This window comes from Medicago sativa, chromosome 2 (genome assembly GCF_051527215.1).
Source record: "Medicago sativa cultivar Bolivia chromosome 2, Bolivia_mono, whole genome shotgun sequence".
Classification (NCBI taxonomy): domain Eukaryota; kingdom Viridiplantae; phylum Streptophyta; class Magnoliopsida; order Fabales; family Fabaceae; genus Medicago; species Medicago sativa.
The window spans coordinates 28,508,319-28,526,001 of record NC_140750.1 but is presented as its reverse complement, the minus strand read 5'-3'; the positions used below and the strand labels follow the sequence as shown (position 1 = coordinate 28,526,001).

The window sequence follows — 17,683 nt, the reverse complement described above, 5'->3', positions numbered from 1 at the left end:
AACGCCTTCCATAGTTTATGCAACATGAAAGGAATGATATGGTACATAATATGTTTATACACATTTTTAGTTTTTTTTTGTTACACATTAAAATTAAACAAAAATATATTTGGTCAAAAAATAGTGTGCGTACGTAGATGTCAAATATATGGTTACCAATAAAATAAAATTGTCAAAAAAAAAGTTATCAATAAAATAAAATCATTTGGTTTGAATTACTACGATTTTGTTTCTAAGATCAAATGCACAAATTGATGAATATTAATGTACAATTTTTTTTCCGTTACGGTATGCATGAATCAAGCACTTGATTATTTTGGTTACTTTATGTCTTTAGCTATAAATATCCGTTTTGACTCTCACATTTTTCACACCACTCTCTATTCACAATTCATATTATTGAAAGTCTTCTATGAACCTCTATTTTCTCTCTTTGTTACAATGTCAATTTTTTACATATTTCTCTTATTAATGTACATGACCCATGTATTGTAACAACTTATTTGATTTCTTTGATATATGTAAGAGAAACACGAGTTTCGGTAATTCATATTATTGAAAGTCTTTTCTGATTATGTTTTTCTTTTTTTAATAAATACAATGTAGTTTTTCTTCTTCGGTATAAAGTTGTGTTGTTGAATATTTTATAACTTTTTGTTTGTTTTGACTTTTTAACTTGCAGAAATTATTCATGAATAGACAATATTCATGAAGATTGAATTATGGAAAGAAAAAAAAAAGTATAGTTGAGATCCAAAGAGAACAAAAGACAAACGTGCTTCTTTATTCTTTTAATTGGAACTTTTTATTTGGCATTGAAAAAGATAATTATGATAGTAGCTATACTACCATTTCAGTTGTAAGATAGATGTCAATTATAATTATAATAGGTGATGACGTTATAAATTGAATCAATATTCTATATTTTTAGGAAATTGTCTTAAGGATGTATCTAGCAAGGGCAGGAACAAGACGATAGACAATACTACTATTGTAATTGATCACACATTAATATGACAATTGATTCTTGCACTTAAATTCATGATCAGAATAAAACTTATTTACTACGTTGACTACCCTGCCTTAACTATATTAGAGTAAATAATTGTAATTACTGTTTATTAGGGTATTAAATTATTTTGATATTGATTGATTTACATTTATTGATGTATATCTTTTCATTATTGTGCACTATTTTTTTTAGAGAAGGAAATTTGTATTAATGATGTAATTGTATTATTATCTTTTTTTTAAGCAAAGAAAATATATTAAATAAAAGCAAGTATAAAAGCTGAAAGTATATAAACCTGACCCAGCAACCATGAAATCAACCTTAAAAGTATATTAAAACATATGATAAACAACAAATTGTATTGCTATCAATATTGATTAAACTCATAAAAATAAGTAATGTAGAATAAATTGATTTTGATATATCAGGAACTAAATTAAAAACTAATTATTAACATGATCGTAAAATAAATCAAAATTAATCAATTTAAGAGTAGTACTCATCACTTTAAAAAAATGTAGCACAATTGTCAAAAACAAATGTAACACTCATCTGACATTTTGGAGTATCCTCTTTGATAGATAATTTTCAAGTATTTGTATAAACGCTCTTTGAATCATGAGACATGTTATGATCCCGGTGAGCAATTGAGAATCAAACTCATCTACATTTTTTATCTTAAAAGAAAATGTATTGTTTAAATTTAAAAATTTAAATTTCAATATTGGTCATTGAAAAGCCTCAATTTTTTTTATCCAAAATGAAAGCCTTAATTTTGATATTCTAAAAGAAAAAAGATTACTCAAGAACATAGAAAAGTCATATGATTATAGAAATGTAATAACAACAAGAGTATAAGGAAGAGTTGAATGATACCCAAAATTAAATTTAAGCAATAAAACCATTAATTTTTCAAATTCCAATTTTAGTTTTTTTTTCCTAAAAAATTGTCTTAAAAAAAATCAAAGTACATCGTGTCTTTTAGTAGGATTTGAATTCTCTACATTGAAAATTCTCTCAAATTTTCTCCAGTGTAATCTCAACAATTAAACACGAGAGAGAAGTTGAGAATTAAATTATAAAAAAAAATGGTTTTTGTATTTTAATCGTGTAGATTGGAAATGGATAAAAATGAGAAAATTTTCAATGGAGATAATCCAATTCCCTTTTAGTAGCATAGTGCACATAAAAGTCTTTTATAATACAAAAAAATAATAATAAATTTATGGTTAATTTTATAAAAAAAATATAAATGGAATAACACTTTAATGATCTTTGCGCCGTAATGATTTTTGAGGTTTAACATTTAATGTCGTTATTTACGTAAAATTAAAAACCACAATGAATTTATTTCTACCAAAACCATACAAGACATTAGTTATATTGGTCTCCTCACTTATATGTTGCTCAAAATATACTTTTGAATTTAATGTTGAACTTTAACTCATACTTGATGACACGTCAACATCTTTCCCTTCAGTGTGAGACTCTTTATGTTTGTGCTATAAAGATATAAACAAATAAGATCAGACAGAGACACAACATGCTAAAAAAGATGGGTTAGTTGTGTTTTCATGCAAGAAGATTTTCGTTCCTTTCTTTCATGAGAAGAGGGAAATAAACTTAGAAAATATAACAAAATGACAAATGAATTTACACCTAAGCAAAATGATAAATGAAAAAAAAGAAGTGTGTGATATGTTCTTAAGGGTATAGAAAATAGCGTGAGTTACTGGTAATTTTATGAGTTTGTCAAATAAGCTGGAGATTTACGAGTAATTATTTTAACAAAAAAATTAGACTCATTTAGAAAATGCGACATCATTTTGAAATATCTAATGAGCATGTATTTCGTCAAATCAACATCATATATATGCCTCTTTCCATCTTCACATTCACCAAAGACAAAATGTGAAAGAATTTGAACTAATGGAGGTTAAATAGAAAAAATAGCATAAAAATGAATGACATTGAAAGACTTGATTTTTTTTTTGGTTGCATTGAAAGACTTGATTTTAAGATAAATGAATTAAACAAATGATATACAATCTCACTAAGAAGTCATAATGTTGGGGCTTCATGGGGAGCCTCGATCATCATATTAGGCTAAGAGCAATCACACAAGTGAGATTAATACCACATTTCACCTAAAATGTCTTATAAACATGTATTTGTGAATTTAGCACAACACAACTACATTTTGCCATTGTCAGATCCCACTACATATTAATAGTGAAGAAATTTGAAATAATATAGGTTGAATAAAAAAATAGCATCAAAATCAATGACATTCAAAAGCTAAAATTAAGGCGATCAAATGGAGCATGTTCAAAAAGGTGGTCTGGTGGTGGTTTGAGGGAGGGAGGTTTATGTTCATTCTTTTCAAATTAAATGAAAATAAACAGATATGAAAAAATAATTTAAACATGAGAGAAGATAAGGGAAATAAAATAAGTATTGTGTGTTTTGTTTGTAAGAGTATAGGGAATAATGTGAGTTGCCAATAATCTTATAGGTCTGTCGAAGGAGTACGAGATTTTTAGGTAATTATTTTACCAAAAAATTAGATCTAATTAAAAAAACCTCACATTATTTTTAATGTCTAATAAGCATATATTTTGTCAACTCAGCATAACACGTCTGCAATTTTCCACTCTCATTTGCCACCAAAGACAAAAATTGAATGAATTTGAAATAATAGAGGTTGAATAAAAAAATCACATGAAAGAGGAAGACATCAAAAAACTAAATTAAAAAATAAAATAAACAAATGACATCCAAAAATAAAAAATAAAATACAGTTCATCGTAATGCTGAGACTTTCAAGGGATGCTACATTGAATTTGATCATTACATTAGACTAAGAAAACCCACTTAAGTGAGTTTGACACCATATCTTCATCCTAAACCTTAAGACATTAGGTATATAGCTCACATCACTTATGTGTCGCTCAACATACACTCTTACCTCCAATATGAAACTTTAACTCAGACTTGACACATTAACTTCTATCCCTCAAGTATGAGACTATCCACTTCAGGGATCTACCACTAGGAACCTTATGGGGTAGTCAAAAGTGGTGTGCATTTATCCATTGAACAAAGATCAACCACACAAATGAAAATGATACTAGACTATGCTTGGCGCATGTGTTCATACTAAAGAATAAACATTTAACTTACCAAAAATTGAGGCTCGATTAAAAAAAAAACACAACATTTAAAAGTGTCTAATAAACACGTAATTTGTTAACTCAACAAATCACATAAAAATTTATCCATGATTAAATCCATCAAAAACCAAAAGTGAAGGGATTTAAATTACTAGAGATTAATTTAAAAATATTGCATGAAAGTGAACAACATCTTAAACCTTAAATTTAATATAAAACTTAAACATCTACTCTTATATTGGTCATCTTTCTTTTTTTAGCAGAAAGAGGTAGCAGGATGACTGCTAACCTCTAAACTTCATTAACAAAAGAGAAAAAAATACAAAAAGAGACTTGATGCATCAATTATGAAACTTTATTGGTCATCTCACTTATATGTTTGTCAACATCTACTCTTGCATCAACTATGGAACTTTAAGTCAAAATTGACACATTAACATATTTCCCTTATGTGTGAGACTTGATGCATTTGTGATTTGGTGACATAGGCACAACATGATAAAAAAGGTGGATTGATGGTGGTTTATGTAGGTTTATGTTCCCATATTTAATGAAAAGAGAGAAAGGAAATTAGAAAAGGAAAGGATATGAAAAAACAATTTGAACATGAGAGAAATGATAAGGAAAAATAAAGTTTGTATTTTGTCTGTGGAGGTATTAGGAATATAGTGAGTTATTGGTAATTTTATGGGTTAGTTGAAGAAATTGGAGATTTATGAGTAGTTTTTACCAAAAAAAATAGATTCAATTAAAAAAGTCCCACATCATTTTAAAATGTCTCTTTGTCAACTCAACATAAAACATTTGTATTTTTCATTGTTAGATTCCACGAAAGACTAAAAGTGAAGGTGCAATAACAACCAACAACAACCAAGTCTTATCCTCACTAAGTGGAGTTGTCTATAGAGATTCAATTTTTTAATTTTTTTTTTTTTATGTTTGTTGTAGATGCTGACACAACCTTCTTTTATTTTATTTGGGATTGGGACCAAGGCTACCATAAACAAGATTAAAGTTCAAAAGTGGATGTATTTGAAAGAACATAGGTTGAATAAAAGCAATTGCATGAAAGTGAGCGTCATCCAAAAACTTTTATTTAATATAAAAAATTAAGCAAAGAACATCCAAAAACTAAGATAACAATTTATCATAATGTATGGAGTTCCGAGGGAGCCTGTAATGACTTGGATCATCACATTTGACTAAGAGAAACCCCATAAGTGAGATTGACACCACATCTTCATCCAAAACCTTAAGACATTAGGTATATTTGTCATTTAACTTATTTGTTGCTCAATATATACTCTTGCATCCAATGTAGAAGTTTTACTTACAAATGACACATTATCATCCCTCCCTTAAGTGTGAGATTCTTTGTGTCTATGATATGGTGAGATAGCAAAATAAGATAAGAGGAACAACATGGTAAAAAAATGTGAGTTGGTGGCTATTTCATAGATGGGTGTCTTTGTTCCTTTCTTTAATGTGGAAATAGAAAGTAAATTAGAAAAAGAAAGAAGAAAAAGGAATTTGAACAAGAGAGGAATGATAAGAAGTAAAACTAAAGAGAGTGTGTTTTACCTATGACAATATAATTAAGAGATTCAATTGTTGGTAATTTTATGAATTTATTTAAGGAATTGGAAATTATTGGGTAATTATGCTACCAAAATAATAGATTCATTAAAAATGTCGCATCAATTTAAAATGTCTAATAAACATGTAATTTGTCAACATAGCAGAACACATCTACATTTTTCCATTGTCAAATCATACCAAAGACCAAAAGTGACGGAATTTAAAATAATAGAGGTTGAATAAAAAATTGCTTGAAAGGGAATGACATCCTAAAACTAAAATTTAAGATAAAAATTAAACAAATGACACCCAAAAACTAACAAAACAAATCATTATAATGTTACGACTTCCATTGGAACCTACATTGAGTTGTATCATCATATTAGTCAAAGAGCAACAACACAAGTGAGATCGACATCACTTCTTCACCCAAAGTCCTAAAGCATTAGGTATATGGATAATCTCCCTCATATGTTTCTCAACGTCTACTCTTGCATCCAATGTCAAATTTTAACTCATAATTGACAGATTAACATATCTCCATTAAGAGACTCTCCGTGTCTGTGATAGACCACCAAGAAGCACTCCATCCGCCGTCCACAATGTTGAACCGGGATATGATACCACCTCTGGGCTTTATAAGGGAGTCAACATTGATGTGATTCGACACATTACAGAAAGAGAAACCACACAAGTGAGAACAATACCACATCTTCATCGAAAAATTGAAGACTAAAATATGAGTTTTATTAATTTATTTGTTGCTCAACCTCCACTTTTTTATTCAATATTGAACTTTAACCGACACTTGATACATCAGAGCATTTTTCCCCTCAAATATGACGAAATTCTAGCCCGTGCTTGACACGGGTTTCCATTTGGGGCGTTTGACACTTGATAATGCATTGTTATTGTTTTGAGGCGTTTGACAGAACCATGCGTGATATAATGTCTTATGATGGTGTCGATAATACAGACAAACCATTTGGGGGTCTTTCTGTGGTTTTGGACGGTGATTTCAGACAAATTTTGCCAGTGATAAGAAAAAGATGCATAAAATACATACTTGCTTCATCCATCAACTCATCAAAGGTGTGGAGTCACTGTAAGGTTCTCACACTTACAACAAATATGCGTTTACGTGCTTCAACCGTTCGTGTCGAGGAAGATGAGATAAGAAAGTTTGTCGATTGGATGCTTTCAATTGGAGATTGAATAGGATCCACCAACGAGAGTAGATAAATTAACGTACCCATCCCTGATGAGTTGTTGATAAAAGATTCCTCTGATTTGTTGCGTTCTCTGGTTGATTTTGTATATCCGAATTTTTCGCAAAACATGAAGATCTCGGATTTTTTTCCAAGCACGGGGGATACTTGCTCCCACGCTGGACGCAGTTGATCACGTAAACAAATTTCTTCTATCATTGGTTCCAGGAGACAAAAAGGAATATACCAGTTCTGATTCGGTTTGCAAATCAGACGAGAATAGTGAGGTACAAAGCGAATGGTTTACCACCAAATTCTTAAACAATATCAAGTTTTTCGGTATTCCAAACCACAAGTTGAGATTTAAAGTTGGATGTCGAGTTATGTTGATGAGGAACATTGACCAAGCAACTGAATTGTGCAATGTGACTAGGTTGATTGTAGACAATCTTGGGAAGAACTTTATCGGTGTAACTGTTATTACCAAAAAAATGATGGTGAAAAAGTAATTATTCCAATACTGAACTTAGTTCCAGGTGATCTTGAACTGCCTTTCAAATTTACTATGAGACAGTTCCTGTTGGCTGTGTGTTTTGCAATGACAATAAATAAAAGTCAGGGTTAGTCGTTGTCTCATGTTGAAATCTATCTTTCCAAACCGGTTTTTACTCATGGACAGATGTATGTCGCTGTGTCAAGAGTCACTTCCAAAAAGGGATTGAAAATGCTTATACTGGATGAAGAAAATCGCGTGTGTACTGAGACCACTAATGTTGTGTACCGTGATGTTTTTCGGAATGTTTAACCTGTCGTTCTTGATGACGCAGGTGGGTATGAGTTTTTTTTTCTCTTTTAAACTTCGTTGTAATATATATTTTTTATTTGGATATGAATTGGTTGTTTCTACTTGCAACCATTCTAATAGTTGCGTAAAGAAAGAGTAATGGATTGTTCATGTAGATAAACTACAATTCTGGAACTAAAAATTAAGATCACACTTCTTATTTCATTGTATAAAATCCAATGACATTTATTGTTGTGCAAAGAACAGGCCGAGTGATCAATTTGTTATAGGGACTAATATGTTATATGGAGTAATATTTTTGATCCTTTTTGACAATATTTTGATCTCATGTACCTTCAGGTGCTGTCTGCTTTAGGTGAGGTGATATCATTCAGATGTACACAGGCTGACGTTAATGGAATTTCTATGACATTGAAATATCATTGACCAATTGCAATAGGTGCAATGCCTTCTCTTCGACTCCAAAATTTGCCTGATACATTAAGGTGTTTATCTACTGAGATTTCGGTTTTTCTATTATCTGGTAGAGCAACTTCAATATTCTCATACTCAGTTTAATTTTATTTATAATGTCAGCATCCTTCTGATCATTCTCATTTTTTCTAATGTAAACCGTACTCTTTCAGTGACCATATTATCAACTATATACTCTGCTTCATTTTTTATACAATCTGCTATATATCCGTCTTTTTTTTTTCTTTGTTCTTTGGAGCGCCTATGTCTATGTGCATGCACATGACAATTTTGTAGTCCTTTTTCAAGCCTTATCTGTTGTGTTTTTATAATATGCTTAGTTAAAAAATGTGATACATAGTTGGTGTTTTTGTCGCTGTTTGTTATACTTATTTGTTACACGATTGAATAATTACAAATTCGTGTTGGATATTAAGATGAATCAAGTGTATGCACGATGTTAACTTTGTATATATAAGGGCATCCCCTATAGAAATCATGGAATTTGAAAGAAACTAATCTGATAGAGACGATTCGTTGGGTAGGGACAATTAATTGTATATGCAGCAGTAGGCCTCGAGACTCCAACACCCCCAGTTATATGCAGAACATAAAAAAAAAAAAAAAAGACTCATGTCTCCGTAATAAATTTTAGCCATCCATGTAAAATATTCCTGCATTAAATACTAATATTTCGACGTTGCATCCGTTAAATCATTCCTGTTTAACGATACGAAAATCCAAATAACTATATACGCATTGATATTTGTATATATAAGCAATCGAAAATACGATAACAATGCGTTCTATTTATATATTGTGTATAAAATAATGAATTTGCTATTTAATTAGATTTTATATATAAAAAATAGTCGTAATTCTAGCCCGTGGTTGGCACGGGTTTCCAAGCTAGTTATTAATATGTACGATCCTTTGGGGATACAAACCCTGAGTTAGGAAGTGCAAATTTTTCAACTTCATTAATAATATATTACTTGCATTTAGACGAGCAATCCCGTGACCATGTGTGTGCCCGCTCTTTTTATTGAGTTAACAAGTAAATTCTGAACATTAACTTCTTTTTTTATGAATTTTTTATTTTGATTAAAAAAATTAAATTAAATTATAAATATAGATGTTTGCATTTTCAAATTGTTACATACTATGTTTTTCTATTTCAATGATATAAACCATATAAAAAATATAATAGAAATTCTTACATTCTTTCAATAACGCCAACAATATAGTATTGTTGTAGGCAAACTATTTTAAGTGTGCAATTGGAAGAATGAAAAAGCTTGTCCAACATACCTTATTCTCTTTATATACCGATATTATAAATAGAAAATTAGACATGAGTGGAAGACATGCAAACAACAAGCTACGTCGCTAAGTCTTTTTGGATATCAAAACCAATTCTCGTAAAAACGACATTCATGGACATGTAAGACATAATAGAAGGTCAACAACCTTTGATGCCAGGAAGTTTTTTATATATCTACTATACCTATTAATAAAGGCAAAATACTATTTTTTGGTGTAGCCTTTTTTTGTAAATCCCAAAATGCCCTTACTTGATGGATGTTTTTTTTTTAAAAAAAAATCAGCCTTTCCCACTAATAATCACACACACAGTGGCAGTTATTAAAGAAAAAATCTGCCTTACCCACTAATAAAACATAACTGCAAGCTTTCTCTTAAAAAAAATCTGGCTTACCCACTAATAACACTCACAAAAACATAAATGCTGCCTTTCTTTCTCACAATTGCAAAAACAATCATAAAAAAATAACTGGCTTCCACAAAAATCTGTCAATATTTATTGATTATTCATGTTGAGTCTTCTACTTCTAGTTTTTACACTTCTTTATTGATCATTATTTTGCATTTCCAATTTATAAGTACACCAAAATATGCAAAAATGAAAGGGTTTTCTAAAAGGAATGATGAAGAGCAATGTGAGTAGATAAACAGTATCTACAGTTCTCTCATTGATGGAATCATGAGTAGTTGTATAATGGGATATTTCCATAAAACAAGTAATTGTGTAAAGAGACCCATGAAACATAAAACAAAAAAAATAATGAAGAACATTGGATACAGACTATTTTGTCCCCCTTTTTTAATTTGATGCAAGAAATGGTGATGCATAGTACTATTGTACCGGTTAACGGCGGGGTCTTCTAATATTTTCTCTGATCAATCTTCTCTCTTTTTCTCATAAATGTTTTATTTTAACTAATTTCTCTCTTTTTTTTATTCATTTATTTATGATCCAACAACAGGGCTACCAGAGATCTATTTGGTTTTATAAAGTTTCTTCATGACAATCTATGCTTTGCTTTGTTATTGATTAGGACTTGAAAATCAATGTCTGAAATGTAATACCAAATGAAAGGGTTCCTCTCTCAAGTTCAAATCAAGAAAAAGTGCTTCCCAGAATCTCATTTATCAACTGCTAATTGGTAACTTAATTTCTCAAATGTCTTTTTTTTTTTAAAAAAAAAAAAATTCATTTCCTAGGTTCTTTTCATCCGCATGATACTTATAGCAACCACCCTTATTGTAGTGCCTAACTCTGTTTTCACGAACTTTTTTTATTACAGATTTTGCTGCCATTATTGATTTTGCTGCCAGTTTGAGCAATATTGTTACTGGAAAAATCGGCCCCCGAATGGTATAAATCGGCAGCCGATTTTACTTTCTTTGGCAGCACGAAATTTCAAGTTCGGCCACCGATTTTGGAGCACGGTGGCCGATTTTTACCAGCTTATAAATAGAAAAGTGTGTTTTCAGATTAAGGGTTCACGAATTTTGAGACCTAAAGCATATTTTGGAGCAGAGACTTTGGAGATCTGGTGGGAAACCATCAAAACTAATAGTCAATCATCCATTACATGTATGAATCTTTCTTCTTATGTTAGTTAGCTTATATTTTAGCTATGAGTAACTAATTCTTTTGTGGTTAATCCTGAGATGAATCTGATGTAATCCTATGGGAACCTTAGTTTGTTGAATGCCTTTGAATTTCAATGAAAGTTTAGTCTTTATTCATATTACCTTGTGTTTAATGCTTTTTGTATTGTTTATCATCGACTACTAACCCTAGCTTTTATGAATATGCAAATTGATCATAGAGATTGAATGACCACTAACCCTGGCTTTTAACTCTGAACTAGGTACTAGGTTTAACCTAAGTAATCAAGCTAGAGATAGATCATTATTAGGTTATGACATAGGGATTAACGTTCTTTTAATTCAAGGTTCTTTTGAAGAAAAAATATTTTTTCTTAATTTACTTTTAATTCAAGGTTCAGTCCAAAACGGACCTCTAAAAACTGGTCTAAAGGTAAATCTTTACTATTTTTAGTAAAAAATAAATTTTATAGTATTAAAACATGGTAAATAAAAACAATATTTTATTAAAATTTACTAAAAATAGGAGAGTTCATTATTGAACTGAGCCCACATTAGACGACACCTTAATTTAAAGTTCTAAACTTTTTTTTTTTTTTTGACAAGTTCTAAACTTATACATTTGGTATTTTAACCCAATAAAAAAATGATTCTCCAAAACATGAATTAAAGCAAAATTGTTTTTGACAAATTATAATATTTCTTAGAATTATTGACAAATTGTATTTTTTACCCAATACGCCTTTTTAATTTTAGAAAAACAGTTTGTTTTAAAAAATTATCACATAATAGTTTGAAGCTTCAATTATTTTTGACAAATTATAACATTTTTTTTTTATATAAAAGTAATGCAAAGTAAATTACCTAGATATATTAAACAAAAGCAAGAAAAATTATAACATTTATTAGTGGGAACTTGAAATAGAGATATCATCAAAATGAGAAAGATAAGAATTTCAATTTTTTTTGTTCAAGACAATTTCTAGTCACACCCCAAAAAGATCCAGTTACACATGATTTGAATTAATAATAATACCAAAATTACCCTTTTTCATATAATTCTTTCGATTTTTTTTTAATTATCACTCTAAATCTTAACCTTATCTCACTTGCAAACATCCACGAATATGTAACTAATTTCAGTGAAAGATTAAACAATGAATCACAAGGTCAATGACAGTTTTATGAATTCTCATTTTTTTTAGTTCTTTATTTTTGCATTTGGAAACCGTGTAATTTGTATGCATCCTTTAATTTCTAATTTAACACTTGAGGGATACTGTGTTTTGTTGTATTATATTTGGAGGATGATGTTAATGACAAATGGCTTTGGATTGCATGCCTAAAAAAAATACAATGTAAGTAGCGCTTACAATTTCTTGCTCTCGGCGAATCACAACATTACAACTGAAAATAATAATATAATCTAACGTAAAGATGTTTCTTTGAAAGTATGTATCTTCGCGCGGCGTGTTCTTCGTAATCTTATCCCTACGACCGATAAATTGATCAGGAGGGGGTGATAATGGCCAACACTCAACTTTGTGTGGGAGAGTGTTGCAAATTGGAGGATGTGGATCATCTATTTATTCATTGTGACTTTTTCAGTCAATTTTGGAGTGGTGTTTTAAATTGGTTAGGAATCTGCATGGTCAATCTGACATGTGTTTTATACTCCCTCCGTTTCAAAATGAGTGTCGTTTTAGGTGTTGGCACACAGATTAAGAAATGGGATGAAATAATCATTGAATATAACACTTTTACTAAACTGCCCTTTACTTTATAAGAAAAAGACAAACACAAATTTGCATTGGAAATTGTGTGAGAGAAAAGTTGGAGTATTTATTGAGGGTAAAGTTGGAAGAAAAAAATTAAAGTTGTATTGGAAAAGTAAAGCGACATTCATTTTGAAACAAATTTTTTTGGCTAAAGCGACACTCATTTTGAAACGGAGGGAGTACGATTTAATTATGTTTGGTTGCTTTAGGAAGTTTCTGAATAAATATTCCGTCAATTATTCTTTTGATTTGACTATCTACTGTCTAGGGTCATTTGGAGAGAAAGGAATGCTAGAATTTTTATTAAGCAAAAGGAGGTGCTTTATAATGTTATTTTTTGATTTTCACTATCGCATGTGGTGACTAAATTCTCTATTGTGTTTAGGATGTACTTTATAATGTTACTTTTTGGCTTCTTTTTTTTTTTTGCAGTTTTTCGCCTTTCCTTTGTTGTAACTGATGCTTATTTTCCTTAGCATTTTCTGGCACGTCTTATGCCGGAAAAGAAAGGTTGTTCGGTCAATATATTCCATTTTAGTCTCTTCAAACAAAAATCCACATAAATTGAGTTTACCTATTATCCATTAAGTAAACTGAGTTTGCAAGTGCAAGCTTGGTGAGAAGTGCACAAAGAAGAAATATTCAAATATTCAAGAAAACACAACACGTACATTTATTCATCTCATGTCACAAATTTCTCAAGTTACATTTCTTCAAAACCAACTTGACACAACAAGAAATAAATTAAACACAACGAAACAAAACCAACAACAATTAAAAGAGAGAACACACTAATCCTGAATATTCCTCATTCTTTCATATGAGTAACATCATAGTTTAACCACTGCCTCCAAGAACACCCTTAAGTTTCTTCACTACAGCAGCATCAATAAAAGTAGTTGCAGTAATCAACTCAGTTGGAAAATCACTTTTAAACAAAGCAAAATCCAATATCTGTAAACCAGGGTTAGCACTACTAAAGCTAACAAAAGCAAGTGCATTTGAACCACCGCTGTTAATTTGGAAATGCAACAATCCTTGTGGAAAAACCATAACATCACCTTTGTAAAGTGTTTTAATGTAAACAGTGTTGGCTGAGGAAACAAAACCAGCACAGATTGTTCCTTGAATAACAACCAACACCTCCGAAGCACCGGGGTGAGTGTGAAGTGGAATAACTCCACCTCCAGCTAAATCTAAACGCGCGAGGGAAATTCCAAGACCGTTTAAACCGGCAAATTGCGCGTCGAATGCAGGTGTCACGGCGGCTTTGATAATGTTTGAGGTGTTTCCGGCTGCGGCTAGGCCGTGGTAGGCAAAGTCATTTTCGGTTACTTTTGATGGTGTTTTGCAAGAATATCCGGCGGGGCCATTTGGTAAATTGTAATCTGCTACGCAGAAATCTACTACTGATGCATGAGAAAGAGAAAGAAGAGAAAAAATGAAGGAGATAGCTACAATCATCTTCATTTTGTTGATGTGTTGATAGGGTTAGGTTTTGTGTGTTTGTGTGGTCAATTTGGTTCTACTATATATAGAGAGTGGAATGGTGAATATTTTATTACTATTGTTATTGAATAATGTTGAATTTATTCAACTTGGATAGATATTTTTGTTGTATGTTTGTTGAAAGGATAGATATTTTGAGGTAGGATTTGTTGTTCACGTGAATTTTGAACTTTTTTCCTTTGGATAACAACAAGAAGTGTCTTTTTGTTTGAATTCAGGACAATAGGATCTTCTAGTATATATTATATACTCCAAAAGATATTGTTTCTTCAAGTGGCATGTTCCTCCAATTTTTAGGGTTATTATTTGAATTAACCTCTCTTATATAGGACTTGGTGAAAAAGTTTGCAGTTGTACCACATTCTTAATTGCTTGTGTTAAGCCAGTGCAATGTTTCTTAAACTCAATTTGGGTCATGAAGGAAATGAGTATGACAATGACTTTACCTGGATTGAGAAAAACTCTAAGGGTGTGTTTGGATTGAGGGTTTAGGATGGGAATGGAGGGGCGAGTTTAGTTTTCTTTTTTAAACTACAGACTATATAGCATATTTTTCTAAAATAAATCAAGTGTGATTGAAGTATTATATTATCGTTTATCATGTTAATATGTTAACTTTTTAAAAGACATTTCATAGTAGGGCTGACAATTGGACCTAGGCCCGATGGACACCCGCAAAAAATACCCGCAATGGGTAGGGTAAAACCCCGCTTTTATGGGTATGGGCTTGGGTCCGGGTAATTACCCGCAAATTTAGATGGGTATGGGTGCGGGTAAGGGCACTATACTACCCAGCCCCGCAACCCGCATATACATATTTATATAATATAATAAATATTTTATTTATTTTTGGTGTACAATTATTTAATTTATTTAGCTATTTAAGCAGTCCTCTTGAGCTTAGCTCAGTTGGTATGGACAATGCATAATATATGCAAGGTCCGGGGTTCAAACCCCGGCTACCACAAAAAAAAAAAGTTATTTAAGCATAAACCTAAACCTAAAAACTAATACGGTAATCGTTTCATCCTTACCTTCATAAGCTCACGACCTACAAATTTATGATTTAAATCAATTTGATGTTTATTTTTGCATGCACTTTTTTATATGTATTTTGAATGTTTTTATTTTAATCTTCGAGGAATATTTTGGATGTTTTTTTATTTGGCTAAATACTACGATTTCTACTATTTTATGAGTTGCTTTAAAAAAATTTGGATCATAGTTTTATTTCTGATGTTTTGTATTGTCTTTTTATAATTAAAGTGCGGGTAATGGGTACGGGTATGGTGCTCATAGGGTATGGGGAAGGGCACTAAAGTTGTTACCAACGAGGGTACAAGCTCGGGTGCGTGCATTTTTTACAAACGTGAGTATGGGGAAGGGTACTATAATACCTTACCCATTGGGACCCATTGTCATCCCTATTTCATAGTGTCCGTTATTTAAAAATGAAAACTGAACCCTCCCCTTCCTTCCCCTCTTAAACCCTCCAAAACACACCCTAAGTCTCATATTTAAAAAGATAGATCTTTAAAAATATTTATAAAGAGTGACATTTTTTTATCTTACCAACCAATTTTATATAAGAGTGAGTTAAGTTAACCTAAAGTCTAAGATGACATCATCATAAAAATATAATCTAAGATGACATCAAAATTTATATATCTTTCCATCTAGAGTTGGGTGTAAGGGGTTTATTGAACAAAAAAAAATTAAGTACCACATTAAGAAAAGCTAAGACCTAAAGAACGAGTTAGGGAAATTAAAAAAAGATAAGACCTAAAGAACGAGTTAGGGAAATCCCAAAGCAAACAACCATTATGAATAAGACTAAAATGATAACATGTGTAGGTTCTATTTGCCTTATATAAATGTGTTATACAATGGAGTTTTGAGTTAGCTACTCCCTCTTAGGTCCCATATTAAATGGCACAATTAACTTCTTCTTGCATGTTAATGCACAATTTTGCATTTTCTTTCAAAAATATACAATATTGATCAAAAAATTATAAAGGTTGGTATTTTGAAAATATATATCAAGACAAATCCAACAATATCTTATATGTTATCATTTGTCGTTATAATATTAATTAAAAAAATTATTAAAATATGTTATATGAATAATGCACATAGTCAAACAAAGTCCCTTAAAATGGGACGGAGGGAGTAATTATAATTATGAATTAAGTAAATCAATTGTCATGTTTTTTTTATGAAGAGGAATCCAACTTGCTCACACATATTGCACTAAGCACTTATTCTAAACCTACTGATAGTAAAGTCATGTTATAAAATGCTAATTCAAGCCTTAAAAGTAGGATAAGTAATAAATTGCTAATGATAAATTATTTTGACCAATTTCTTTTTTTTTTTTAGCGTTAACCCCCTGTTCTCAAGGGAAAGAGACTTTGATGATCCGGAGTTTAGCTATGAGATAATGATAGTCTGACCAAAAATTGTTTCACCTAAAAATCAAACTTGAATTTTTCCGAAGGATTCGTTCTTGGTGAAACTCATTGACTACTTGAACTCAATTGTTGAGTTTTATTTACCAATTTCTAATCATATGTTTTTATTCATAAAATGTGTGAGTCATTGATGACATGAAAGTCCTAGTCTCTCCTTTATCTTTGGGAAGATATTCCTGATTCATGGGGGAGCTTGAGTTTGTACATTCCAATAAAAATTCTTCAAAGAATTTGAGGGGAAAAGTGCATAGTTGTAAGGAAAATGAAGAAGGTGATGGTCCACAAAAAAGTCACATGGGATGAGGAACAAAGGACGGCATAAGAAGACGTTTGACAGCTAGAATGGAATGACCCCTTTCTGCAAGACTTACTGACAATATATATATGGCCATACATACATTTGTGGTTCTCTCAAATTCCCTATCTTATAGGGAACCTTATTTTTACTCAACTAGGTAAAAGTAAAACCATATTGTAAGCACTTTTTACAATTTTTAGCAGTTCTAATTTGTAGCTTTTGATCCATTCTAACTAATTAATTATTAGTTTGTTAAGTTTGTTGGATTAGTTATATTTGTTATCCTTTTCATTTTCATATAGACTCAAGTAGAAATAGTCTCTTATATATCTATTAACACTGCTATAGAATCCAAACTCATATTAACCAAACAACTGCACTTAAGTGGTTAATGAACCCCACCAAAGAACGAATTGTTCATAAGAACCTGAGTTCGATTTTTAGATGAAACAATTCTTAACCAGACTTTACTTACCTCTCGG

At 30.9% G+C, this 17,683-nt stretch overlaps 1 protein-coding gene and 1 pseudogene across 1 annotated transcript; one reads left to right on the top strand and one right to left on the bottom strand.

Annotated features, from left to right (window-relative positions):
- Nucleotides 1-6,699: 6,699 nt before the first annotated feature.
- On the top strand, nt 6,700-7,900 carry LOC146946009 (uncharacterized; annotated as a pseudogene).
- A 5,672-nt stretch (nt 7,901-13,572) lies between these two features.
- Nucleotides 13,573-14,427, bottom strand: LOC146946008 (auxin-binding protein ABP19a-like). The gene has a single exon (XM_085744255.1). The coding sequence runs from the start codon at nt 14,391-14,393 to the stop codon at nt 13,761-13,763; it is 633 nt and encodes a 210-aa protein (XP_085600381.1). The 5' UTR covers nt 14,394-14,427; the 3' UTR covers nt 13,573-13,760.
- Between the last annotated feature and the right edge of the window lie 3,256 nt (nt 14,428-17,683).

Bases quoted from the DNA above. Each gene is read 5' to 3' on its own strand.
- LOC146946008 (XM_085744255.1), bottom strand. From the start codon at position 14,393: ATGAAGATGATTGTAGCTATCTCCTTCATTTTTTCTCTTCTTTCTCTT.